General features: G+C 45.8%; 3 protein-coding genes and 1 long non-coding RNA gene across 4 annotated transcripts; 2 read left to right on the forward strand and 2 right to left on the reverse strand.

Annotated features, from left to right (window-relative positions):
- Positions 1–3,299: 3,299 nt before the first annotated feature.
- LOC124668471 (succinate dehydrogenase subunit 8A, mitochondrial-like) lies at positions 3,300–6,938 on the reverse strand. Its single transcript, XM_047205605.1, has 2 exons — positions 6,778–6,938; positions 3,300–3,593 (listed from the first exon to the last, which is right to left on the reverse strand). Exons 1-2 carry the CDS (start codon positions 6,874–6,876, stop codon positions 3,516–3,518), a joined length of 177 nt encoding a protein of 58 aa, XP_047061561.1. The 5' UTR covers positions 6,877–6,938; the 3' UTR covers positions 3,300–3,515.
- Positions 6,939–16,129: 9,191 nt separating this feature from the next.
- LOC124704931 (pentatricopeptide repeat-containing protein At5g16420, mitochondrial-like) lies at positions 16,130–18,423 on the forward strand. Its single transcript, XM_047237027.1, has one exon. It carries the CDS (start codon positions 16,130–16,132, stop codon positions 17,747–17,749), a length of 1,620 nt encoding a protein of 539 aa, XP_047092983.1. The 3' UTR covers positions 17,750–18,423.
- Positions 18,424–19,561: 1,138 nt separating this feature from the next.
- Positions 19,562–23,962, reverse strand: LOC124685013 (oligopeptide transporter 7-like). Its single transcript, XM_047219286.1, has 5 exons — positions 23,006–23,962; positions 21,203–21,772; positions 20,869–21,124; positions 20,602–20,784; positions 19,562–20,499 (listed from the first exon to the last, which is right to left on the reverse strand). The coding sequence occupies exons 1-5, from the start codon at positions 23,680–23,682 to the stop codon at positions 19,882–19,884; spliced, it is 2,304 nt and encodes a 767-aa protein (XP_047075242.1). The 5' UTR covers positions 23,683–23,962; the 3' UTR covers positions 19,562–19,881.
- Positions 23,963–26,791: 2,829 nt separating this feature from the next.
- LOC124668482 lies at positions 26,792–27,461 on the forward strand. The gene is made up of 2 exons (XR_006991712.1): positions 26,792–26,918; positions 27,205–27,461. It is a non-coding gene; the product is annotated as an uncharacterized LOC124668482 (long non-coding RNA).
- The last annotated feature ends 431 nt before the right edge of the window (positions 27,462–27,892 follow it).

Raw genomic sequence — 27,892 nt, forward strand, 5'->3', positions numbered from 1 at the left:
TTCCTTTAGTTTTGTTTCGTTTTGCCAGCTTAGTTTCTTGTTTACAGTGGTGTCTGCTTCTTTAGTATTCACGTCATCTTGACGTCTTCTTCAAATACAAAATGACACACCCTTCGGTTTGTGTCGAGAAATAAAATACTCCTATTGTGACAATGTACCTGTTAAAAAAACATCTCTTGATTTGTACCTACATATATTTCAGTTCTACTTGTACACGCAAAATCTTGATTGAAACAAAATGTAGAAATTATGCAATGAACCAAATTTGAACTGATAACCAATAACAAAATTGCAATAAAAAATATGCAAGAGGAATTTGCAAGGATCGTGTTGGTGCTTTAGGTTAGACACGGCTGGACAATTCTTCATCATCTTAGGATGATAGATCTTTAGCTTCAGTTCATGCAATAATCCAGTATAAAGTAGGGTTTCTTTGTTGAACTGGATCGATTTGCACCTCTCTTCATTAGCTCGAGCTTAAAAAAGCTTGAAAGACGTACTAGCTTCGCTTTGAAATATTTTTTTTGAAAGTTAGAGGTAATAGTACATTACAAGTAAGCATGGCTGAAAAAGTTTGTGGGATTGGTGTGGTTCTCGAATCTCGAGGACCTCTTCAAGCTAGGAAGGTCTTCGGATTGTCACGGATTTTCATCCGCAATTATTCTTTCTTCTTGTCTCTAGGATGGGTGCAATCTTCTTAACCTGTTCGACAACTTTTCTTCGGCATCCAACAACATCAGGCTAGCTTAGGGAGGAGTGGCAGTGGCGACGCGTCGTTAACATGCATGGTCTGGAGGTTGAAGACGAAGGGCATTTCAACGATTTTGTTTTAATTTTTCTTTTTGTTGAGATGGTTTGTATTGTTCGATGTTTCTTTTAATGCAAGAGTTTGTCGCAAAAAAAACACGGCCAAAGACTTTTTTTTTGAACAATAATATATTTCTATAACTGAGTCAGCAGGCCGCCTCGTTAAAAACCTTACAGTCCCCGTAGATACCCTAGAAGGAAAAGAGTGCGTCTGGTACCTGCTGTTCCACAAAAGTGTTTACATCAGAGAATGGTTACATCGTCCACCAGTTGCAGCCTGATGCTATACTCCACGCCGGCGCGGCGGCTCGGGTTGGCGGCGTCGAGGGTGAAGTTGAGGACCAGCGCCGCGCCCTGGACCTTGCTGTTGGAGGTGGCGGTGACGGAGAAGTCGATGCGCGCGGGGCTGAGGACGACGGAGGTCACGATGGCCACGATGCTCACGGTGAGGGTTACGGCGACAGCCGCCAGGATGTACTGCTTCGTGCCCCACACCGGGCATGCATTGGTGGACTGCCCGCCACTGCAGGTCACCATGCTTGAAGCAGTTGTGTCTTTGTGCTGCGTATGTATGTGTGTGACTTTAGCATGGTGCCCAGCACCGCAGAACCACCCCTTTATCCACAACCATACACAGGCAAACTTGGCCAACGGACCGTGCTTCTGGCGTGGCGGCACGAAGCACGCGAGCCCGGCCCATGTTAGGCTCAGCATGACACGTGGCTTAACGGACCGTACCTGGGCTGCTGCCTGGAGCACGAGTGCCAGCCCGGCACATCACATGAAGCCTATCCTGGCATGCGTCGTCGACGAAGGTGAGGAAGAGAACTTATGGTTTAGGGTGGGGTGGGTGCAGGTTCGGGAAGCTTGCCGGCAGCGGAATCTTAGGGTTTCGGGTGGGGGTGCGGGTGCCGGCAGCGAAATCTTAGGGTTTTGGGTGGGGGTGTGGGGTGCCGGCCGGAGATGGGGGGGGGGGGGAGAGGGAGGCCGGGCGGTGGCAAACCGGCGGTGGGCTGTGGTGGAAGAGGGCGGGGCGGGGAGGCTCCACGTGAGCGATGCCGGCCGCGGGTGGCGGCAGCTGGCAGTGTGGCCGGTGGTGGCGGCGGGGAAGTGTGTCTGGTCGAGGAAGATGGTGACCGTGGTGGGCTGCGGCCCACGACGCGTCTCCTGTGTCCATCGACTGGCTCGCGGGCGTAACAAGCGCTGAATAGGAGGACCCATGAAATGTAAGCATGGAGTATACTGTATTTGGTGACCTAATTAATAGTTTGCGAGATAGGTGTTCAATGGACGAGAACTGAAGTTAGACTTGCGCTATCATTGGTGTAGATAGTAAATCAGGAAGTAAGGATAGGCAGTGCTTCTTAGCCGAGCAGAAGACATTCAGACAACACCAACTCTAGGAAAGAACAGCAGACTTGACAACGTAGGTGTGTATGAGTATCCTGTTCATTCAATGCACAAGAACAAAGTTCACAGCGGACGGGTTCATACACAACCACAGCCCAGAATGATTTGCCAATTAAAAGTTCAAACAAAGATATAACACCAATCATTTATACAGCGGCTCATTCTTTCCTCTCCACTCTCTCTCCTGTGAACAGTTCCTGAGCCTCTCCCTTCAGTCTCTCCGCCCGGTGCCCCTCCCCTTCTCCGCCGGCGGCGCTGGCGTGGGGATGGGAGAGGAGGCTTGGGCTGTAGGGTAGATAGTTCTTCTCCTTCCTCTTTCCTCTGTAGGTGTAGGTCTAGATCTAGGCTTTGGGCTTATCCCAGTCTTACCTTTATGGAGTTTGGCTTGATGCCATGGAGGCTCGTCGCTCCGGTGTCCTGGCGCGGCACCGAGTGGTCTCCGGTTATGCTCCCTGTCGAATCTTCAAGGTGGAGGTGCGGCGGTGGTGGCAGATCCGGCGAGGCCTTCTTCAATAAGCGCTGCCTTGGATCTTGCTGCTTGGATCTTGAAGAGCTTCTCTGTTCCTCTTGCTGTCAAGGTGGCAGCAGAGGCAGAGGATCTCCTCTCGGTCGGTGGCGGTGTGATCCTCGCCGCTTCGGAGCTCTTCTTCGCGCGCAACACACGGGGACTGTGCTCGTCTCCATGATCCATGGCCAAGATGGTGGCCCTTCTTCTACCTCCATGACTGCTACTGGAGCTCGACGCTGCTAGATGGTCAAGTGGTTCGTCCCCGACCTTCCAGTGGTAGCCAGGGGCTTGATCTGGTCGCCGGACAAGAGCGTTCGAGCTTTCTGCGCTCGGAGCTCGGCGGTTTCGCCTGGAGTTCGCCGGCGTTGGGTGGCAGAGACAGCTCTAGACTTGATTGCTTTTTCTATTTCTTAGTCAGGGTGTTTTTAGTAAAGTGAAGGACCCCTTCTTCAAATATTAGGTTTCTTAGGGCAAGAGATGTTAAGGGGTCTTTCTGTAATTTGTACCTGCCACATGTTTCTCTATAAAGCTCCACCGGGGTCTTTTGACCCCACTTGTGTTCAAAAAAAAAAAATTATACAGCATTGCAGAACGAAATGAGTTCTCCACAAGCATCAGCGTCAGACATTATTTGCAGAGGCAGTTTGGTCACAGGAAATGGAAAACAAGAAGGCATTACAAGGATCGCTTTGGTCGGAGATAATTTGTTCTAGTGTTGGGAGACAAGTTTTCCATGTCTAATTCACATGTTTGCACGTCGATTCCTGCGAAATTGTGTTTGTGCTTTGCACTAGTTCTTGCCCATCATGGCTCTGTCCTGCTGCCTCAGCCTCTCACCTTCACGGGAAAGATAGCCCTGGAACTTTTCCTGCCAATATGCAAACAAAGATTGTTATGCTGCACCGCAGGTCAACAAAAGGAGTGCAACAACTCACAAGTTCTGGATAACAGTTTGAATGTAAGCTAAACAAATAAAGAGTTGAAAGGAGTCATGTGCAGAGAATAATCAAGCAATAGGAATATAGATAAATTGTGCAAATTGTCTGTAAGATGCTCTTAACACAATAATTACAACAATATATACCAGAAAGAGATTCACTTGAGGCAGTGTCTAACAAAAAGTTTCTTAAGAAGTACCATGCATATCTAAGACTTCACTAGGCTCAGTTCAGTTCTACAAGACATCTGAAAGAAAGGTGACCGCATATGAGCAATTAATTGGTTCCAGGGGAAAATGACTAAGAAACTAACCTTTCAAGGCTTAAGGGGAAATACAATAAGAGGGAGAATGTCATATAGGGCTAGGCCGGAGCTGAGGTGGGTGAGGTGGAGGCGCGCGTCCAGCAGCATCCCGACAGGGGCTTCACGAGCATGGACTAGGTGGGTCTGTGCTCGGCCGGGCCAGGAGGGCCTAGTATGCCCCTTGCCGGCATGTCCGGACAGGTACCGCCATTGGCGGTGGAGGCGGTTCCCTCCCGCGTGGCCACTATTTCATTGCTCCTCGGCTTCGAGATCCTCCTTTGGTTTGCTGGCCTCGATTCGTTGGCCGCGGTAAAGCAGCGATGGTGGTTCTACAGTCGTGGTGGCGCATGTTGGTGGGCGGTGAGTTTGGTGGAGCGCATTGGAGCGTCCGGGGCGAGGGTGCGAGGGTCGGGAGAAATCTCTGTCGGGTTGGCCGACACCGACGCGGTGACGCTCGCGGGTGCCACCTTTCCTTCCTGAAGGGCATTGGGTGAAGCCCTCCTTCCTTGCCCTTGTGCGTACCGGGGGAAACCCTAGGACCAGTCCGGGTAGCAGCGTCGTCGTCGTCGCATGCCTTCTTGAAGGTGCTACTTGGTACGAGGCGTTTCAGAGTGCTAGGATCGTGGTGGGAATTCTCCAGTGGGCGCAACGGCTACGGAACACCTTCGTTTTCGTCGATCCGACCTTTTCAGCTTTCTTTCTTTCATGTTTTCTCTTGGGTGTGATTGTGCTGATGCCCCAGCAGTTGTACCATGTGGTCGCTATATTAATATAGTGGGGCGAAAGCCTATTTCGAGGAGGAGAATGTCATATAGAGCATCAAGGAACAAGCAGATTTAATTTCTGCCTTATGATAAAAAAATGATGATATACCAAATCAATATATCTGCCACCGCATCTTGTCTTGTTGAAAACAGAACTTCAAAACTCACATAGATAACACAAGTTTGTGCCCAGCTACTAACTAGGTCCTTCAAACTACTGAACTAAAAATCCCAAAAACTCTAAGAGCTGGATAATAATATAATCTTCAAAGGTTATAATCATATCATAAGTATGACCTAAAAGCATACTACACAATTAGAAATATCCGAGATATAATGTGCCATCTTAAAAGACAATGTGGAGTAATAAAGTGCCTAGCAACACATGAACAAGCAAGTCCTCAATACTTCAACCAAAGTAGGCCAACACTGAACTTAAAAACATATACTCCCTCCGTTTTCTTTTAGTCTACATTTATACTACAATTTTGTTCCATATTAGTTTAGATTTTAGCTTTGTAATCAACAACACAACAGTCATACTCTATTTATGGGATGCCATTAATTTTAATGTAGCTTGGATTGGTTGTTTACATATCAAAGTAATAGTATTAAATGACTTGCTAATTGGTCTTAAAATTTATAGAATGTAGAATAATAGAGAACAGAGGGAGTATTTGTCGAAGACAGGAACGCTACGATTGAGTAAAACTGAGCCAAAATAGAAACTCAAAACAGTCTAAAAACAGCAGCATAAAGGGAATCTAGTGTGCCAAAAATCCCAAAGCAACCTTTTCATCATAAGGCATGTTTAGACACTTGGTCACTCAATCACTATTCAAACATATAGTCTAGTAGTTTAGTACCTCAACACAACCTGCACATTCCGTGCTAATAGACCTGGCAGCATATCACAACTTGCACATACATGGGGTGCAACTATTGCTTATGTCAGCAAAGAAAGCAACAAGCAGATATGGCTTCCCCACTTTGCTAATCCAGAAATGAAGATTATGTAAGCTAGGATGCATATCATGCTCAACCATTTCAATCCCCCATGTTCTGAGTCTACTAAATTATGTTTGTGGACAACACCAAGAATCAAGGATAAAGACGCCGTGCTTAATGCACAATTTAATGATTATTATTACACCGATGCAAAGAGTTGACAACTCAAACTCAAAAACATTTTCGCAAACTTTGGAGTTACTACAGATAGGCAAACCAAGCCTTTTCATCTGAGAAGACAGACAAAATTAAAACCAAATCTAAATGCTAATAGAGGACCATCTAATCTGACAAACTAATATACACATCATCAGTATTTTTTTAATCAGAAGCTAAGGTGGTCAATACTTGGATTGTGCTCATCAATCTCCCACCATGTCATGAAACAAGTTGAATAACAACGCAGGTAAGTAGGTAACTTCAATGTAAGAGTTAAAACTACTGAGACGTCTGGTTCCGATTCCTGAATTTCATGCACAATGTGCAAATACTCTAGTTTGTAGTGCATTATTTTGATTCAGATCTGGAAAGGATCAAAATTGTAATGAATGCCAATAATATGTAGGAAATGTAGAAGTTGCAGAACATAATATAATCTTGAACCCTACATGACCCAACGAGGCAGTAAACTCTCCTGGTAGCTACACACCCACAAAATTAAACCCCTTGATATCCTTTAAATGAACCGGATAATCAGACCCAATCATCACAGATACCCAAAGAGTCATCAATTGCTCAGTACGCTATGGGCTCCTCAGATAATTAACAACCGGTCTACCGCGTGAAACGAAAAAATCCATCTTGCATAAGACCAGATACTCTAATCACCCAAGTGAAAACATTAATCCAACCACGTCTGCCCTAATCCAGGAACTTTTGGCCTCTATTAACCACTCAAAAAACCAATTCTATTTGTCTCCTCACGTAGGGCAAAGGGCCAACGAGCGAACCATCCAAATCCAACCAAATCCAACGGGCAAAGGCGACAGATCCGGGGAACCGACGGGATGGGGCGATTGCGGATGGGGGATTGGTTACCTTGCCGCCGAAGAGGAAGATCCCGGCGAGGCCGGCGGTGGCGACGCTGCCGCAGATGACCACTGTGGACGAGAGCAGGGACCAGTTGCGGTAGATCATCGTGGCCTCCTCCTTCCTTGGGATTCCTCTCTCTCTCGCTGCTGCGGCGTGCGGACGGCGGACGGCGGACGGCGGGCGGCGGGAGAAGAAACGGCGGAGGCGTTCTCGCCGAAGAGTTTTTTTTTCTCTTGTATATGGGGAAAGATGGGGGATTTCTAGCTCGGATGATGGGCCATTTTTGGATGAGTTTATACGAGGCCCGTTGAAAAGAAGCTCGTCATTTGTATGCTCGATTGTTTGCGATATTTTCCGCTGAAAAAAAAAAGATTGTCTGTTACATTTTGGGCAGCTTGAAAGTTTGAAAAACTTAGTTTAAAATTTATTGGTTAAGTATGTTTGCCACCAAGGGTGTTTTGGGAAAACAAATATCCTAGGCAAGCAGAATGGCTTTGACAAAATACCCACACAAAAATGGATTTGACAAATGTGGCGTCAGTAAGCGTATGAGAATGCACTATAGTAAAGTTGACTTTAATTTCACATAAATAATGCTACTCATACTATACTCGTTTGATCATCTTTTCAATGGATTTGTATCGCCATGCTATTCAAAATTAGAAGTTTAAGTGCATGTTCTCTGAATTTATCCGTTTATGAAATGATTGGTGCTAAATTACATCATATACCTTTTTTCTGGTTCTATCTTATTATGTGTTTCCTATTGTGCAGAAGATGTCTAACGGCTCATTGACAGGTGCGGACCTTCAGCGAAAATGATATGCCAACGCCTACTCGTATATACTCCATGCATTTCACTTCGGATTGGGACATAGGGCGCCATCTATGAAAGCTTTGGGGATTGCTTTAGGAGGTGGTCGTTGTCCCGGCATTTAGGGCACAAACTCATGGCGGCGTCTATTCTACGGTTTAGCCTACCATGCACAATTCTTAGATGCTACTCCATCCTCTTTCCAGAAAATTGTTTGGAAGATTTGGGCACCGCCAAAATGTTGCTACTTCGTGTGGCTTGCTATCCAAAACAGGCTCTAGACCTTCGACCGCTTGGCCAAGAGTGGATTGTCTCACAAGCTGGTCTGCCAGGTGTGCAAATGCAGGCCTGAAACGATAAGGCGCATCCTCTTGCATCATCGCTAGTCTACGAGTATATGGCAGTTTGTGGCGCATGGCTCTCCTGCCCCACTATTGGCACGCAATCGCCAAGACTCCAACCGCAACCCATGTAGGGTTTAGAACCGCCATCATTTTGATCGCCTAGGAAATCTAGAAGGAAAATGTGAGAGTCTTCAAATATAAATTCTCCATGCCTTCAATGCTAATGCAGAAAATCAAAGACATGAGCAAGAATTGGACCCTGCGGGAGCAGAACACCAAGCAGATATTAGTAGCTGAGATCTTTCTCTTTCCTTTTTTGTCTTTTGGTTGGCCTAGGCCTCTCTACGTTTGCTACTCCTATATCAATATAAAAGGACAACATTTTTTCCTCGTTTCAAAGAAAAAAGTGGACTCGTTTTTATATGCAACGTCCTAGCCAGTGGTGGATCCACCGTCCCTCTTGCTCGGGCAGCTTTCCAGGCTTGTCGGCGGCATGCCATTCTTGCTAGATGATTTTCCACTGTAATTCATTTTGAGAAAAGATTCATGTGTACCGCCGTATTAGAGGGCTAAGCGTTGCAACCAAGGTGGATTACGAGTGGGTGAGAAAATCTTCGGAGCGAGAGCATGAATTGGTCAGAATCCTTTCAATTTTCACGCAACACAATGAAACACAACATGCATTGGTCAAAACAGCATGCACGAGAGTTAATTTGGGTAACTAATACACAACATATCCCAATTTTTGGCATACCTCCAAAAATTCTATTACCCCTATCATCCGATCAGGAGTGAGTAGAGCATTGTAGACACTTCGACTGTGGTTTGTCGGGGCTTCGAGGTTTCGGGATCCATCAATTATCCTAGATCTACATTCTATGGTAAGCCTTTGCTGACTACTATCTACTAAATTTAATATGTTTCTACTAATTATATCGCAGCCTGGAAATGCCTAGCCGGTTGATGCAAAGTGCCACCCGATCCGCCTGCCTCGTAGTCAAAATTAGTTAGGTTAGTTGTAATTTATTTGGCAAGTCTACAATACCTAAATAGAAGATTCTCTACCTAATTTTCCTTGCCTGTCGTGAGGCCGTGCCATCGTTGTTCCCACACCTTTCTTGCTCATTCATTCGCGGGCTTATGCGGGGCATCTATCTGCTTTGCAACCCTAGCCGGTCACTCTCTAGTTATCATCCTAGAGATTCAGGAGAAGTGAGTCAAATTAAGATTTAAAACTACTCCCCACAAAAAACAAGATTGAAAACTACTCACCAATATAAGTTGATCGTTGACGTTTGGGGTTAAAATATGTTCATATAGAGAGATGCACACATGCACTTAGCTAGCGATATCGTCGTACCGACCATTACGTACGAGTCTACTAGACAAACGCTTTAAATTTGTAAGTAGATGATGAACAAGCCCATGAATTATATTCCATAATAATAAAGACCCCGTGGAGGAAAAACGGGAGGCGTCAAATGATTATATTACAGGGTTCACCGATCATCGTTTTGATCCCACGGAATTACACGCAGGCCCTGATTACACGTACGTAGGTACGTGCCAACCTCTAGGCATGCATATGCAGGTTATGCAAGCCGTGTTGATTCGATCACGTGGATGGAAGGATTGACGATCAGCTCTGCTGCGTTGTCGTCTTCTCCTCGTTGCCGTTCTCCTCCGCGACGTTCTTGACGATCACCTCCGTTGTGTTCTCCTCGATGATGACGGCGGCCGCCGAAGGCTTTTCCTCAGCCGCCTCGGCTAATGCGGGGGCGGCGCTCTCCTCCTCGACCACGGGGCTAGCTGTGGGCTTCTCCTCCTCGACGACGATCTTCTCTTGGACGACTTCCTCCTCCTTGGTCTCAATCGCCGGCTCGGGAGTCGTCGCCTCAGCCTTCTCCTCGACGAGGACGGCGTCGGCAGTGGGCACCTCCTCCGGCGCCGCCGCCACCGCTGGCTCCTCCTCCACTACCACCGCTGGCTCCTCCTCCACCACCACCTTCTCCGGTGTCTGGTCAGCCGCAACCTACACATGTATCGGCCACCACACATTAATTTCATCCGGATCAAGTAAACGAAGATCATACGCATACGCAGCTGTATGCATGTTTGGTCTCACCTGATCAGTGGATTCGACGGTGGTGGTGTCGGGTGCAACCTTGGGTGTCTGCTGGGCGGGGGCCTCCTCCTGGGGGGCCTTGCCCTGGACGGTCTTGGGCTTGCTGGCGCAGGCACCCATGGCTGCTGATATATGTTATCCCGGCTGCTGTCTACGACGGTTGCGGCCGGCGACTAGACGGCAGCCGGTTTATTGGGTGGAAGCGGTGGCCTGAAGAGGAGAATGAGGGTTTGAATGTGGAGGTGGTTTGGCAATGGAGGGAACGCTGGCCTTTATAGGGATGTTTCATGGTTTTGCGTGATTGTAGTTGGGTAAATTTAGAGATGCACGCTCTGTGGTGTCATATGCATGGATGGTAGGGAGCGGGTGTAGGGTGTGCGGTTGAATTAAGGAACATATAAACTAAGGACGCGTCTAGCCAGCAAACGCTGGCTCGTTAGTCGCTTCCAGCCCTCGGTCCAAAAACAGAAAGTACTCAAACCCACCGATCTGAAAAAGGAACCACTCGGGTGCTAGTTTGGCAGATAGAGAGAACGTGCATTGAATGTCAAGGAATTTTTTTTAAAAAAAAGTCATAACTTTCAAACCATTTGTCGAAATTGCGATCCGTTTTTATCATTGGATCTCTGGCGACAAGATCTTCGAAACTAGATCTCATTTGTATATATTTCGACAAACTTTTTTTCAAAAACCAATTCAATTGTTCCGGAAAAGCAACTCTAGTATTATGGCAAAGCAATTTCATACAAAGAGTTAGTTACACTATTTTTTTTGTATATTTTGTACCAACTTAATTTTTAAGATACTCAGTTAGCAACAACCCTCATCAACACTTGTATTGAGACATCAACTTTGCTCTACTAGCCGCTAGTCATACTGCGGCATATTCTAAGGGATGCAACTTATTGTATAAGATCAGCTCAGCTTGATAGCATTAAGGAAGTGGGATAATGACAAAACGGCTTATTTAAGACAGATAATGGCTAACTCAAGGCATGGTTCATGGCATGGATAAATCAAAAAGGAATTTAAATAAGAACCACCAGCCAAACTTAATTACTTCTAGTGGACAACTTAATCATAATAACAGAGCAACTTGTTTAAGACAAATAATGGGCAACTCAAGGCATGGTTCATGGCATGGAAAAAACAGAAATCAACTTAAATAAGAACCACCAGCCAACTTAATTACTCTTAGTGGACAACTTCATCATAATGAAAGAACAACTTATTTAAAACATAGATAATGGTAACTTGTGGCATCGTTCATGGCATGGAAAAATCAGAAAGCAACTTAAGTAACAACCACGAGCCAACTTAATTACTTCTAGTTGACAACTTAATTATAATGACATAACAACTTATTTAAAACATGAATAATCGCCAACTCGTGGCATCTCATGGCATGGCAAAATCATAAAGCAACTTCAATAAGAATCACCAGCCAACTTAATTACTTCTAGTAGACACTTAATCATAATGAGATAGCAGATTATTTAAAAAATGAATAATGGCCAACTCATGGCATGATTCATGGGATGGAAAAAATCAAAAAGCAACTTAAATAAGAAACACCAGCCAACTTATTTACTCTCAGTAGTCAACATAATCATATTGATAAAACAACTATTTTAAAAGATGAATAATGGACAAGTTATGCATAATTCATGGCATGGAAAATCAAAAGGCAACTTAAACAAAACCACCTGCAGCCAACTTAACTAGTCCTAGTAATTAACTTAATCATAATGATAAAACAACTTAGTTGGAACATGAATAATATGCAACTTATGCATAATTCATGGACAAAGAAACTTAGTTAAATCCAGTAGCCAACTTAACCATGTTGACAAAGCAACCTAATTAAATCAGTAATCAATTTAAGTATGTTGCTCAAAAAGCTATTGCAATTCTGAGTTTACATCTATCTAGTTTACATCATATTGAACACGTATATAAACGCATCATGTATGACTGGTACAATGACGCAATGCCAGTCTAGATCTTAACAGCAAAAGATCAATGTTATTGAGATATAAAGTGGTTTTACACCCCAGCTGGCTGGAAAATGAGAATAAAATGACTACCTTGTCTATCTTGAGACCACACCGATGGGCTCATGTGTGTCGCCTAAACGTGGTCGACGAATAAAACTCCATCAGGCACCTGGTACACTTGCTGATCGAGCTACATCCTTAGGTGCGAGAACAACGGCATCCTCGGAAATCTGCGAGACAGGAGGAGAACAAACAGGAATGAAAATCTACCCGGCACATCCAGCAGCAAATATCTATCACTATAGCATAACATGCACAATCGAAGCTACCTACTTCAACGTATCCCACGCTATCCCACTCATGCACGCGCCCACAAAAGCGAATGATCACACACCAAGTTAACTTCAGCGTTGCTTCGGAGAAATGCAGAAATAGACCGATTTTCACATCTGAACAATCCCACTAATGAAAATTCGCACTAATTACAAGAAACTGCCTTTTGGCTTTAGCAAACCACAACAACCTAAACCACATTCCCTTTGACGTACATACAAAAGCCATTGATATTGCTTCATTCAATTACCGTGGTACTAGTGATTAAGCAAGGGACATAATGTGATACAATCTTAACAAAAGAACTGTGATACCTCACTAGATCAGCAACTTAACAATCTTCAGCGGACAACTTAGCAACAACCTATACACAACTTTACATTAAATTTCAGGTATTTTCACGGCACGCCCTGCACCAACTCAATGATATGGGACATGTTAAAACCAACTTAATTCATTTTGCTAGCTAGCTTAGGAATGTCACAATAAAACACGTTAGTGGAACCAAACTTAATTCATTTAAGTACACAACTTAGGCATATTGACAATACAACTTAATTAACCCAAATCTGGTGGTTAACACATCAGATGAGATAATTTTGGATCATATGGAACACAATGAAAATCCCCTATCTACATTCACCACATATATATAAAAAGCGAACATCAGGGAAAATAAGAATAAGTGAAGTCCATTTAGTTATGAAAACCCCTAAAAACACAGAGATGTGCAAGCACCAACTAGTATGTCCAATGTTCTACTCCATCACCAACTTCCGAACGAGTTTGCCCCAGTCATATCAAACGAGATCTGTGCACAAAAAGGGAGGAAGGAGCATGAACACCCAAAGGTATGGGCATCAGTCGACCAATTCCACTGCAAAGAAAAATGGAACAGAGATCCAACGAACAGCATGCTGATTTACAAGACACCTACCTCCTATAGTTTTGAATCAGCATGAGCGGGGCCGAGCACACACACAGCCAAAAATTTGGAGCGCGAGCTAAAATCCCTACATGCCTAAGCCTAAGTATGATTTGCCTTTTTTAACGGAACAAAATCGTCCTTGAGAGGTTTGAGAATAGGGGATTCCTAGGGGATTACCTCCGTAGATGATGTAGTCCAATCCCGTTGCAGATCCTCGTCGCTGAGCAACCCACCGTCGCCCGAGGGTAGATCTTAGCCGCAAAATCTCCGCCGTCGACGCGCGTATCTCGGTCTTCGCCGCAGAGCTCGCCGCGCTTCCGCCGGTCTCCGCCGCAGAGCTCTCCGCGCTTCCGCGCGTCTAGCTCCCCACCGTAGACCACGCTGCACTTCCGCACGGCCCACCCTCCACCGACGAGCTCGCCACCCGCTCACCCATCCAGTCCGGCGGAAGGTGGAGCTCGCGTCGAGAATGGGGAACACATCGGGGAGAGGGGAACGACACCGCGAGAGGAGGAGCACCACGTGCGCAGGTGATTTTCTGTCGGAGAGCAAGTTAGCCCCGCCAGTAATCGCTCGCGTCTGAGGAAGATCGGACGGCCAGAAATTGGAGGCTGGAACGTGTCATCTGGCCTCCGTGCACTTTTTAGCGTTTGGGTAAACTAAAGGATAACAGGAATCTTTTAACAAGCTCTCTCGTGGGCAGAGCTTTTTTTTTTTTCCTCCGCTGAGATTTTCGAAATATCGCCGAAAACCCATTATTCCGGTCACCACCGAGAATACTTTACACCCGACGAAATATAGCGGTATTTATATAATTTGCTGAAATTTAAAGATTTTTGATAAATTTTGGTTAAATTTCTCAATTTGTTTGACAAATCTCATCCAGATCGATCATTACCGGCATTTACCAAAACAGGTAATACTGGTGCCCACCTGCATTTTTTTTGCAGCCAAAAGAAAACTTTCTCGTGGGTCAATTGTTAAGTTGTGTTCAATCAACGATTTGCCCAAATTATAGTAGAGTGAGTAAATTGTGTTGCAATTGTGGTAGTTTTATACTATTATTAACTCAACAATGTTGTATCAGCTCGCCCAGCCTCAAGGAAAACAAAATGATCAATCGATCAGTACATGTACGTACGTACGGCCCGTCTTATCCCAGTGCCGCACCCGCGAACTGAACCTACTTACGTACGTCGCCGTCGCGGCCGCCGGCCGGTGCGTACACCTTGTCTTGTCCGGCGTAACAACCCGTCGGCTTCCACGCCAGCCTAGCTGTAGGTGCACATACAGCCAAGTGCTAGATGTACATGAGCGGCAATCCGGCACGCTACATGTACGTGTACGCGGACACAAGGGTGAACCGATGAGGCACTGGATTTCGGTCTATCGGCCAGCTATGTAGGCTCCTTGCTATAAGAAACTCGGATCCTCCAAAATACGGATCATCGATTTGCTGTATATATATATTTCTAGGCGGGGCTAGCCGATCGGGGGCGATGGAGTCGGGACATGTCATGGCGGGCTCGTCCCGGTTGTTCTTCATCGACGCGGAGAACACTGGCGTCGACGACGACGCCGCACGCCGCCGCCACCATCACTTGCTGTTCCTGGACGCCTGCTACCTGTGCAAGCGGTACATCGGCTCCGACCGCCATCTCTTCATGTACAAGTACGGCGTACAGAATATCACTGGGTAGTAGTAGTCGATCTGTATTCTGTAGTAGTTCTGTACATCTGTGAACGGGCCTACGTGCGTGCAGGGGGGACACAGCGTTCTGCAGCGACGGCTGCAGGCAGGAGCAGGTGGACATGGACGCCGCGCTGGCGCGCTCTTCGGCCCGTCGTCTTCGCCGGCACCGGGGATCGCCGCCGCAGACCTCGCCGCCCGCGCCACCGTCGTGTCCGGCTAACTAGCTTTGCGCGCCACGCATGTAGCGGACTGTGAATATTTCACCTGTGTCCTGGTGATCTTAGTGCGGTTGCGCATGGTCTCCGGCCGTGTGATCGATGAGGATGAAGAGGCAGCAACAGGAGTAGTTTCGTCGAAAGGTCAGACTAACATCTGTTCGCGATACATCCTCTTGGAGAGTTCTGTATACTTGTTATATACATTGTACAAATTTTTTGCAAAAAGTACATACGTATATATGATCATGTGTATTGGAAAACCTGAAAATAAAAAAAACAAATACTCCGCCGATAATAATTATGTACAATACAATTAATATATTGTTGCTCAATTCTTCCCGTCAAAATTCATCTTAAAATAACGTGTGCACCTTGTTCATAGCAGGAACGGAGTCCATACCTATCGTAACGGTTCATTCTCGTGAAGTCATTCAAAAAACTCCACAGCCTTTGTAGCTGCTTCGTCAAACACTAGTCATTTCAAATATGTTACAAAATGCATAAAAAGCTTTTGTTTTGTTTTGTATGAAGCATGAAAAGTGTATATATGATAGCGAGTGACTTTGGGATACCCTCCAAACTTATGTTATGCCATTATTCAACTTATTATGAGAAGTCTTTGGTATACCTTCCAAAATAAGATGAAGCGGCCTTTTACCATTTTATTTATGGAGCGTGATTTAGAAAAAGATCTCAGTATGAAGCCCATTTCATGCTGAAGATGAATTTTCACGAGAGTGGAAGTTAAGAAATGACGAGTGGAAACAAGTAAAAAATCATTTCGAAAGTTAAGTAGTTGGATAGGAAAGTTATAACCGCGAACCTGTATTTATTGATGCCGGAAAAGCCCGGTGGTTTCTGCGTTTCCTCTGTTTGCTTTCCTGTACGGCCCAAACCCCCGCCACCATGCCGGTGCGACGCTGGACGGCGCCGCCGCATCTCGCCCGCGCCTTCTCCGCCGCGGTGCCGGCGGCCAGGACCACCGTGCCGCTCGCCCACCTCGCGCACCTCCCTTCCTCCCTCCCACCGCCGTCCCACTGCACCGTCACCCCTCCCGTCCAGCCCTGGCCGCGCCGCCTCACGCCGCGGAGCTTCTCCCGCCTCATCGTCCGCCTGCCCACGCCGGAGCTCGCCGTGCTCGCCTTCCGCCACGCGCTCTTCCACGCCAGCCCTCCCCTCCCTCCCTCCATCCCCGTCTTCGCGGCCGTCCTCTCCCGCCTCCCCGGCGCGTCGCCGGGCCTCCTGCCGCCCGTCCTCTCCGCCCTCCGCGCCGCCCGCCTCCCGCCCTTCTCCGACCGCGCCTTCCTGCCCCTCCTCCGCGCGCTCCCGCCGCTCCCCTCCCTCCGCCTCTTCCTCTCCCTCCCGTCCTTCAACTCCCACCCCTCCGTCCGCTCCTTCAACGCGCTCCTCCACTCCCTCGTCGCCGCGCGCCGCCTCCGCCTCGCCGCCGCCCTCTTCCGCGCCGCGCCCACCAAGCTCTTCATCACGCCCGACCTCGTCTCCTGCAACATCCTGCTCAAGGGCCTCGTCCGTGTCGGCGACCTCGACGCCGCCCTCAAGGTCCTCGACGAAATGCCCGGGTGGGGGATCGTCCCCGACGTCGTCACCTACACAACCGTCCTCTCTGCCTACTGCGCCAAGGGGGATCTCAAGGGTGCGCAGAAGCTATTCGATGATATAATCGCCAGTGGGCGTAGGCCAGATGTTACGATGTACACCGTGCTCGTCGATGGGTACTGCCGGACCGGGAAGATACAGGATGCAGCTAGGATCATGGATGAGATGGAGGCATCTGGGATGCAGCCGAATGAGGTTACATATTCAGTTGTGATCGAGGCATGCTGCAAGGAGGGGAAATCTGCCGAGGCGTGCAATTTAACGCGCGAGATGCTTGGGGCAGGATACACGCCAGGCACACCACTAGCTGCTAAGGTGGTCGATGTGCTCTGCCAGGACGGAAAGGCAGGGGAGGCGTACCAGATGTGGAGATGGATGGTGAAGAAGAACGTGCCGCCTGATAACACGATCACGAGCACATTGATCTACTGGTTATGCAAGAGTGGAATGGCTCAGGAGGCAAGGAAGCTGTTTGACGAGCTCGAGAAGGGGTTCAAGCCAAGCTTACTGACTTATAACTCACTTATTTCCGGTTTATGTGAAAATGGGGAGTTGCAGGAGGCTGGTCAGGTTTGGGATGACATGGTTGAACGGAGATATGAACCAAATGCCTTGACCTATGAGGCTTTGATCAAGGGGTTTTGCAAAATTGGGAAGCCAAATGAAGGGGTGGCAGTATTTACAGAGATGGTGACAAAAGGGTGCACCCCAAGTAAATTTATTTATCAAGTTTTAGTCGATAGCCTATCTGAGCCAATACATGATGATATTGTTGGCAAAATTCTTGAGACTGCGGCTTTAAGTGGTCGGGATTTCTTGGATGGTGATTCTTGGGAAATCTTTATCAGGAAAGTGTTGAATGCAAGTGATACTTGGAACAAGCATCTAAATTTAGTGCTAGATACATAACCATGTGGTGTGCAGACCATGGCTAAAAGCCTTAAACTTCTTATTTTACCCAGAGTAAACCTCAAGCTGTTTGATGAGCTCATGAAGGAGGTTCATACCAAGCTTGCTGAGTTGTGTGAAAACAAAGAATTGCAAGGCTAGTCAGGCGTGGGGTTACATGGTTGAACGTACAAGGATCTGTACTAAATACCATGACCTATGAAGTGAAGCTTTGATCAAGAGATTTTGCAAGATGAGGAAGTCAAATGAAGGGTTCATCCTAAGCAATTCTTGCCAAGTTTTGGTTGATTCTTGATAGCCTTTCTGAACCAGTAAGTGGTGTGGCAGAATTCTTGAAACTGCAGCCTTGCTTCTGGGATATCTTGGATTGCTGTTGTTGGGAAATATTTACCTGGAAAGTGTTGAGTATTATACTGTCATACTTCGGACAAGCATCTCAGTTAATTGAATATATAACCACAAAGTCTGTACACTGGCTGCAACCTTTTATTTCATTCCTAGTATTTGGTCAGAGAGCCCATTGACATTCATCTCCCACTTGGAAATAAACATGTTATCATGTTTTCTCTTGTTGACTGGGACAATCGATAGACTTGTTGACTAGTCGCTGATATCTATTAGGTTTGATGATCTGTATATATCAGCTTACATCCCCTAGAATTAATAACGCAGAAGAGGCACGCATGATATTTGTTCATTTTTGTTTTTACTGGAGTATGTGTTTAGCCTGGAACCAGATAGCTGCCATAAGAGCATGTATCTTAGGAAATTTGATAGCTATGAGCTTTCCATTTACTGTTTTCATGATATATATTTTTCTAAAAGGGAGGAGATCAGAAATATGGCTTTGATACAGGCAATCTTGTTCTGCACATCACGAACCAATGAAATGGGGACGTGGATCAGACTTTTATATTATTCTGCTCACGATCATCCTGTGGTGCTCAGTGCAAGGCTGTGTTGTTTTTTTCTTTCCTGCTCTGGTCCTCCCCCATCTCTGTCTGGACCTAGCTTCTTGGAACCATATCAAGATAATGAAAAGTTGTTGCTTGAAATTGTTGCCACTCCAACAGACCATGGAAACCAACCACATTTTAGCATGCATCATACATCACACTTCAGTTGTGCATACTGTGTCTCCATGATTTCACTATTTCTCTTGACATAAAAATACAAATTATTATACTGTTGCACAGATACATTCAGAAATTTATTCCAAAACTCATCATGTATAAAGAAGTTTAGATAATTTGCCTTCAGAGGTAGACTCGTGGCTGGACCAAAGAACTCAAGTAAATGACAGTTGTCTCAAGGGCACATATGATTCAGCATCAGTACATAAGAATACTTCTACTTTGACCTTTTTCGGCTTTAACCTTTTTCTGGTTCCAGCAGTTGAGTATTCAAGGAAAAAGATTGAGATGTCAACAGAGAGAATACAGTTGCTTAAGGTGAAAGAGGAAGAGACAATGCAGTTATGTACTGGGAGCCTGGGAGGTATACAGATTGAACATTGTGGATTCTTTTTTAATATAGAGTTACAACTTGCAAGAGAGTAAAATTATGTGTATCCTTCATGATTCATGTAATACAGCAATGTTACATTAAAAAAATTAAGGGACCAGATCTTAGTTTTTCTCCATCATGTAGTACAGACTAGTCTCTATGTCACTTCTGTCTGGATAGTAAGAAATCGTAGTACTACCTAGCAAGCAAGACAGTGCAGTCATACAGTTACTTGTAAGAAACTGGAGTTATATGAAATTGCAACTCGCAAGTCATATACTACGGAGTACCTGCTATCACTAGATTTTATAGATTCGAGGATGACTTCCTTACAATCTAGAATTGTACTTGATTTGACAACAAAAGGCTGTTACCACTAGAATTCTTTCTAGGAAATTACTAAAATTGCTGCTATGAATCTTTCTAAAACTTTGAACAGTGATAAAAAAATGTTTTCATCTTTGTAATGAACTCCTGCAGGGTTTTCCAGAAAAGAGCATTGAAATAACACCAATTTCATCTCTGAAATGGTATGAAAATAAACATTTATCAATTACAATGATCCCAGCACGCTCTTTGACTCTTTCCAGTTTTCCACATAGGGACTGCCAGACATGAGGAGATGATCAATTGTACACTGGGCACCCCTCGACAACTATACCCTTAGCAGTGGGGCAAGAGGCAAGGGGGCATCCATCCAATTCATTGCCCCACCAATTCAAATTGATGTTCTCCAAGCCCAGGCATAAGTAAATTAGGACGGCCATGAAAGCCAAACCAGCATCCAGTGCACCTGAAAGCAAATAATTGTGTCGCTCCCACCAGTCTCGTCGATATCTATAGACCACATAACCTGACAGAAATCCAACTAATATCCATGTGATGTAGTTGACTGCGGTAGCTGGTGGCATCTGGCCGGTGCTACCTATCAAGATGGGCATGTTGATAAGTAAGATCCAACTCTGGCGTGGGAATGCCTTGTGCGCAAACCAGACCAGGAGTGGGGCAATGGCTCCCCCCAAGAAGAACCAGTTCACAGCCGAGTAAGATCCCAAGTCCCCAAATATTCGGCGTGGGCTAATAAGACCCCAAATGACTGATGCATCATAGAACACATGATCACCAGGGCAGGTCCAAGGGCTGCCTGCTGGGAGGAGCTCAGTGTCGCAAATGTTGGGGATTGTGTCCATCAACCACCATGCTGTTCCAAGGTACACAAATGCTGCAATCAGAGTTCCGACCACCTGCCATGTTTGAAGAAGTTCGTTAGTGAGACAATATGACAATACCACGTGTGTATGTTTGTGGTAGAAATGGCAGATCAATTATTTGATTAATAAGCTTACCTGAGCCATGAACATGGTCCTTGGTGGAATCTTCATGTAGTGGCCCAACTTAAAATCTTGCAAAAATGTCAGAGCTTGGCTCATGCTGATGTAGCCATATACCTTGAAGCACATATTTGCGACAGGCCGTCCAGGATACAAGTACCCCATTATATATTCTGTGATGATGTTCAACCCCGGAGTCTGGATGCAATGAAACAATGAACTGCATGAAAGTGGTGCTCCGGAGTTGTATGGCATGATATGCAAGCTATTTGGAACTCATACCTGGTTTGTAGTTGCTGTGATAATTCCAATTGGGAGGGTAAAGAAAAAGGCAATGGCACATGCAAGTAATACACCCCACCAGGGCAACTGGAGTTGCTCGATGTAGTATTCACAAGCAAATACGGTGATGGCAATGTTAGCAATAAGGATGCAGATGAACCACCACTCAGGGACCTGCTTATATCTCCTCATAAGTTTTGTGTGTACATCCACCCTCTTCTCTTTGAAAGCTGACCTACTTAACTGCCAAATTTCACTGCACGAAAGCACCATGATTTTTAGTAGCTGCTGCCATCGTATCATTGTGCAAAACTTCAACTTTGGCAGAATTTACCTTCCGTGGAAGAGGAGGACATGAACGATTGTCGCGGTAAGGGATGCGAAGCCGACACCATATGTAATAGCGAAGAAAGTGCTGAGGTACAGTGGACCATTCTTCTCGTACGCCATTGTGTCAAAATGGAACTGGGAGTCTATGATGCTTGTGATATTGTACTTTTGCCCAGCCTCAGTGAAGAGCCCATCGGAGAAGATGGGGAAGTTCTGCGCCTTGTAGAAATTAAACCAGTATGCAATGGGTGTGATCACATACATGATGATGAAGAAGCCTGCAGCAAGGTTTGCTGTGGCGAACCAGGGGCTGGCAAGAGGGCTCCCGAGGTACGAGGAAACAGATGCCCAGTCGAGACCGATCGAACCGATGCCGAGGCCGTATAGACCTGAGCCGAGCTGCTGGGCGAGCACGGAGTTGGGGAACACCCAGCAAATCCAGGAGAGGGAAGTGAGCATCTGGAACAGGTAGCCTGGGAAGATGTAGTACACGAAGCTGCAGATGAACGCCACCAGGAAGAACTGGCTGCGTGTGAAGCCGCCTTTGCTTCGACTTTCCTTCTCGTGAAGTGCCCTGCTCAGAATTTCCAAGCCTGTTAGAGAATTCAGATTCAAATGTGCAGGTGCGTTGTATTTAAGACCTTTCAAAGGCTATTTTACCGCCGCGCCCATGAAGATGTTACATGATCATTATTGTTCCATCAGCCAAAATGTCCTTTCAGGGTTCAATTGTTCAAGTTGGTGCCTCTTTAAAGAAACCGAGCTTACTCTACTGCCGTCTTCAGCGACTAGATATAACTCGTAGAAGCAAAAAATTGCCTAGTTTTGTTATGCTTTGTTTGAATCTTTTTTTTCTTGTACTGAATTTACTGAAACAAAGCTCGCTATCTAAACTTGAGACCGAGAAAGGATATGGAACGTGTTTCCTGTTTCTGTTTATTTTACATCTTGATGAAAGAAATACAGAAGTGCATGGCCATTTGTCATTGTTCCAACCAGCAAATGACCAGCGACATTGTGCTACACAGGAATAATGCAAAAAAAAAAAGTGAAGATGGTCTGCAACAACTTGGAAATTAAGTCTAGTTGTTGGAAGGCTTCAGATCGGCTTGGTGAAAGTCAAACAAACTCGATCTCATTTCTCAGTGAGCACATCACGTGGATCACGTTCCGGCATGAAACCTGAGCTGCTGCTGTGTGGTCATGTCATTGTCAGTGCTCCTAATTCATTTTCATCAACTTTATATTCTAGACAAAAATATCAGTTTCATTTTCTTAATTAGAGGCCCCAGACTGAGATTCTAACCAACCAACCAATTTTGTGGCCCCTTGCATGATATGGTTTGATGTAAGCCAAGGACACAGGTGACGTTTCATGATCCATGACAGCTAACTACTGGTAAAAATCAAAAATATCAGAGCTGCTATACTTGCTACTAAGCATGCATAATTTACACGCATCGCTCACGAGCACGTCATGAAATGTACGATTTTGTTAGATATTTGAAAGAAAGAGCCAATGCTAAATTTGCCATCCACGGTACACTAAAATCCGACGGCTCGGGGTTGCGCTTTCTCAAAGAGACTAAAATTCCTGATGTTAGCTCCTTACAATTTCCCTTAATCTTAAGCATCAATTAGGCAATCATCTACTCCTAGTAGCCAGCATGAGTACAAGATGACATAGTTAAATAACAATGTTAAGAAAATGTGTAATGTGATTAACTGATTATTATTACTACAAGTTACAGGTTCAAACTAGTAAGTCGCTTGCCGGAGAGGACAAGTAACCAGGAAGCGTGCGTACCTGAAGAGGGAGACCTGCACGAGGTTGGACGGCCACCACATGGCCGCCGGCTCCACGAGGTACCGCCGGAATATGCCCGCCCACCCGAAGCCGAGCACCTGCGTGGTGAGGACGACGAGGAGGGAGACGAAGAACGTGAGCTGCTTGCCGTAGAAGACGCGGACGGCGGTGACGACGTGGATGGCGTAGACGGTTCCCGCGCCCGCGTTGGCGAAGATGGTGATGAGCACGTGCTCCTTCACGTTGAAGGGCCCCGGGTTGAGGGTGAACTCCCACCGCCGGCCGCGGAAGAAGGCGCGCTCGGGGAGCGTGGCCGCCATGAGCCTGCCGAGCGGGACGACGGCGATCTGGGCGGAGATGGCGGTGATGGTGAGCGGCTCCTTGCGGTACCAGAAGAACTGGTTGAGGAAGGAGAGCACGAAGCAGGACGCCGTGCCGAGCACCCACATCCGGAAGGTGAGCACGGGCGTGTCCGGGTCGTCGCCGACGGGCACCGTCAGCGCCACCTGCTCGATCGGCGAGTTCTCCTCGTCGGGCTCCGGCGGCGAAGACGACGACGACGCCTCGTGCGCGCCCACGAGGAGCGGGGCAGTGATATGGTGCTCCTCGAGCTCCTCCTCTTCTTCGTTTCCTTCCTCCCGGCCTTGCCGCTCGTGGCGGGAGGAGGCGGACGCCATGGCTAGCTCACGCCGGCTGGGGGACGGTCGTAGGTCTGCGGCCCGCCTGCCTACCTGGCTGGCCTTCTTGGGTCCTCTCCTTCCTCCTCTTCAGCTGTAATGTCGCTGCATCGTTTTGGTAGTATTATTAATTGCTCTGATCTCTTTCTATTTTGTCTGAGATATGGATGTTTCTCTAAATATCAGTAGTGTCAGTTTGGACTTTGGAACTCCGACGACGAGATCTCATCAGCTGACACGCGATGTACACTTGATATAGTAGTTAAATATACATACACGCAGATTCACGATCCATGCATGGTCAGCGGCTGAACGATGATTGGTTGTTAGTGTGCAAGTCGATCGTAGTAGTACGTGAAGTAAATTAACCCCATGGGAAGGATGAGCATGTATTTGCGAATATTCGATCGAGCGGACCTTAGGGCGCCATGACCCTATCCACACCGACCGAGCAGCTGGAGATTCGCGCATCTGGGCCCACACGCGCGGGGCGGTTGACCCCTACATCCAGCGGATACGCCTACCTATTCTAGCGATACGCTCGGGGAGAGAGGACGGGGAGTCGGCGGATACATAGCGTACCTGCCGTCCTTGGTGGCTGCGGCGCAAGTACGGCGAGGCCATCCACTGCCCCCGCACTCCCGGTTCAAATTTGAATCTCCAGCGCTACCTTTCCCCTTCCTCCTTCCCTAGCCTCCGAATCAGAGGCGCCCTCGCCATGTCCGTCGCCTTGGGTTCGGATCCGGCTACTGCAGCTCGCCGGTGACACCGTGAACTTCTGGTTGCTGCTCAACTACAAGGTACGAGTCTCCGCCGTCTCCTGTGCGTCTGCCTGCCTCACCCTCGCTCGATTCCCTTAAGAAGCTGCCTAGGGTCTCACTGATTATTCTATAAATTGGATTGCCTTAGTTCGATCTTCTAAACAGATTTATCAAAGTACCTTCCCCGGTGCTGCTGTTTTATATTGTGTATCTTCAATCTGGTCAAAAGTCTTTCCGCCCACCAAAAAATTGGATGCAGAGATTCCCAAGGATAAAGCCAAAGGATCGCTGAATTTATAATTTTTAACCCCTGCTGAAGCACATAGATCTGTAGCTCAAAAATTTATGCATGAAAATTATGTTAGCATTTTTGGAGAATTAGCCTGGGGCTTGAGTAGATGCAAATAGAATGAAGCAGCCAATTACAATCACGTTTCTCGTGAGGACCTAAAGAGGTATAGCTTGCTTCGAAGCTTTTGATGTGTGAACGTGTATCCAGTGCAGCTAACATGGTAGGTTATTTCCATGGAGTGATTCTTACAAGTAGTTGCATATACGAAATGATTCATACAGAGCCGCGTCAACCCCAAACCTTTGATATCTTTAATTTTTGAAAACTACCATAAGCCTTCCGCATCATTGCCGAATACTGGGTACTGCCCCAAAATGTTAGTACAATCATCCATATTGAACTTTGTAAAGATGTGGTTCATGAACTGTTCATACAATCATCCATATGTTGGGCGTCCTACATATTAATTTTAAGAGGGTGTCATGTTTAACCAACTGCTTGACTAACATCAACTGCATAGTTTCCTATACTAAATTGTGCTTATTTTCAGCAGTCAACTCAACACTTTGATATCTTTTAATTTGGAAACAATCGTAGGCCTTCCATGTTGGTAGTACAGACCTGATACTGCCTTAAAATATTTTTTGCATGTGAAACATGAAGGTGAGTTTTCTCGTTCACAAGTGAGTCATTCCGTTGTTTTTGTTTATATAAGAAGGTCATTAACCCAAGCGCATTATGTTAAAATGAAGCCACTAATATCACCAATTATGCTTCAGGTTTAACATATACCCAAGACAACCATAAGTCTCTCATCTGTTATTAATTATGCATTTATATGTTGAGCTCTTTTTTTGATATTGAAATGTGGCAGCTTTACCACTCCATATAATTTGGTTGCCGTAAAAAATGATTCTTGAGATATGTGTGCATCATATTAGATTTGTGGCCTGCAATGGTATCTCCAATGTAGTGCTGGTGGGCTAGGTTCCATGTGAAATCAGCAAGAGGAAGACTGATTATGGAATGCATTATGCTGGTCACGAGTTAGAATTAAACCAAGCTGCTCACACATGTATTTTTTTTATATATGCTTGCAGCGATCCTTTCATGTATCTTCTGAACATTTATTTATTTTCCTTGTAGGCACTCCATCAGGTCTGAGCAAAGTTTTGTGATGGCGACGCGAACGTTTCTCTCACCGAGGCACGGAGGATGGCTGGTGGTGGTGCTTGCCATTCCCTCAAGCGCCAGCCTCCCAAGCTGTTGCTGGTGCTTGACTCCCTGCCGGAGCTGCTGCTCCTAATGCCATCCACCACTATGTCCCGCTGCTGCCGATTAACTTCCAACCTGCTCTTGACAGTGAGATCCATCTCCTCCTATTTGATATCCTTCTAAAAAGTTGTTTCTTATTTTATCATGCTGAATGTGTTAGCAGTCGAAATCATGCATAAAACTGATGTTCGATGCGTGCCATGGTGTTAAGGTTTGGTCTTGATGCTAGTATGTCCAGACAATTACTTGTATTAGGCCATGAATCTGCTCGAAAAACTCTAGTTTTTGTGTCATGCATTTTGGTTGCTGCCTTTTTTCGTGTTCGGATTTTTACTAGTAGATAGCTTCAAGTATGATGCGAAGGCGTTTGATTCCTGAGGGTTGAAGTGTGTCCTGGTTCCACACATACTTGTGTGTAGTTAGTAGATGTATATGACTCATTCTTTTGATTGTTTTATGTTTATCATGCATAGGCTGTTATGAAACTTCTATTTTCTTTGAAGCTACTACTTACTAGTAATTTCAGTTTTCAATTTTCACCAAGGTTGCAAAGCTAAAAACTGATTGTGCTTGAAATGAATTTCCACACATGTTTTGTGTTGATAATGACATTTCTGGTACCACAGTGCATCCTTGTGGATACAATCATGCTTGCTCTTTCGAAACTAATGATCCTCTCATTGTTAATTGTCCAGGCATTCTCTAGTTTTTGTTACAAAATTAATTCCAGCCATGATTGTGTTTTCCAGGTCAATTACACAACATGGAGATGCAGCCGGCGTTTTCCCTGAGCCGATGTTGCCAGCAAGTGCTCCGGTGGTGGTGTGGTTGTAGAGCCCTGAAGCCGTGGTGATGGCCAGCGGCGTTTCAGGAGGGCGACTTCCTTCCATCCACTTGGACGGCTCATGGTAAGGGGCCTCTCTCTGCCTTCTCTTCTCCATTTTTTTTTACTTTGTATCTTGGCTGCTAGCTTGATGATTGGTAGTCATTTTGTAGGTTGCAGACATCTAGTGGTTTGTATCGTGTCCATGACCTCTGAAAAAAATCTTGGTCTTGTGTTTGGCTCTTTATTACAGCCTACTACTCTTACCTCTATGGACTTTATTCCTCCTCGAATTATTTTGATCATCAATACAGTTGTTTGCTCGTGATATCCTCATGTAAAAGCTTCATATATTTTTGTGTTTCTTTCAGCATGGACCATATGGAAGGAAGCATAGAAGATATGAGACATTTTTGGTGATTCGAGTGAGGAGGATATGGCAGGGTACTTAGTCTGAATTTTGAAAATGGTGAACAATAGGATATGACATGTGATAAGTTGTGGTTTCTCAAATACTTAGCAGTTATGACATGATTTTGGTGACCCCTATTCAGAACAGGGCGTCTACAACGCTCTCTTTTTATGTGTAATATGGATGTTGGCGTTGAATTTGAGACTTCATTTGATATTTGCTGATTCGATAAGTGTCCGTTTGGATGTTTGCATTCAGAGGTTTGGCATTATATTGGCTTGACTGTCAATATCCTAGTGTACTGATATTGAGATTGAATGCCAATATTTATGTTTGGACGTTTGGACATATGGATGGTGAGGCTGCCACCGCCGATGCCAGGAGATCCCGGTGTTTAGGTTTTTTTTTTTTTTGAAACAAAGAACTACTCAATTACCTTGGTGGACAGTTGAATGATAGTATGAGAGAAATATAGGTTAAGGAAACTACGGGAAAATATAGGATACCTTGTTTGGTGGCTAAAGGACCTTATGGGGCAAATATAGGATACCCACGGCTCCGACGTGACCGCCGAAGGATTAAATGGAACATATATATATTAACGATACCTTATCCGGCGGTGGAACATATATATGTCAACGATACCT

This window comes from Lolium rigidum, chromosome 1 (assembly GCF_022539505.1).
Source record: "Lolium rigidum isolate FL_2022 chromosome 1, APGP_CSIRO_Lrig_0.1, whole genome shotgun sequence".
Taxonomy (NCBI): domain Eukaryota; kingdom Viridiplantae; phylum Streptophyta; class Magnoliopsida; order Poales; family Poaceae; genus Lolium; species Lolium rigidum.

What these genes read in the sequence shown, in the direction of transcription:
- LOC124668471 (XM_047205605.1), bottom strand. Translation starts at nt 6,876, where the DNA reads ATGATCTACCGCAACTGGTCCCTGCTCTCGTCCACAGTGGTCATCTGC. An exon ending in TCTTCCTCTTCGGCGGCAAG is followed by an intron (nt 3,594 to 6,777) that starts GTAACCAATCCC and finishes GCATATTGGCAG; the next exon opens with GAAAAGTTCCAGGGCTATCT.
- LOC124704931 (XM_047237027.1), top strand. Translation starts at nt 16,130, where the DNA reads ATGCCGGTGCGACGCTGGACGGCGCCGCCGCATCTCGCCCGCGCCTTC.
- LOC124685013 (XM_047219286.1), bottom strand. Translation starts at nt 23,682, where the DNA reads ATGGCGTCCGCCTCCTCCCGCCACGAGCGGCAAGGCCGGGAGGAAGGA. An exon ending in GTGCAGGTCTCCCTCTTCAG is followed by an intron (nt 21,773 to 23,005) that starts GTACGCACGCTT and finishes AATTCTGAGCAG; the next exon opens with GGCACTTCACGAGAAGGAAA. An exon ending in TCACAGCAACTACAAACCAG is followed by an intron (nt 20,785 to 20,868) that starts GTATGAGTTCCA and finishes CATTGCATCCAG; the next exon opens with ACTCCGGGGTTGAACATCAT.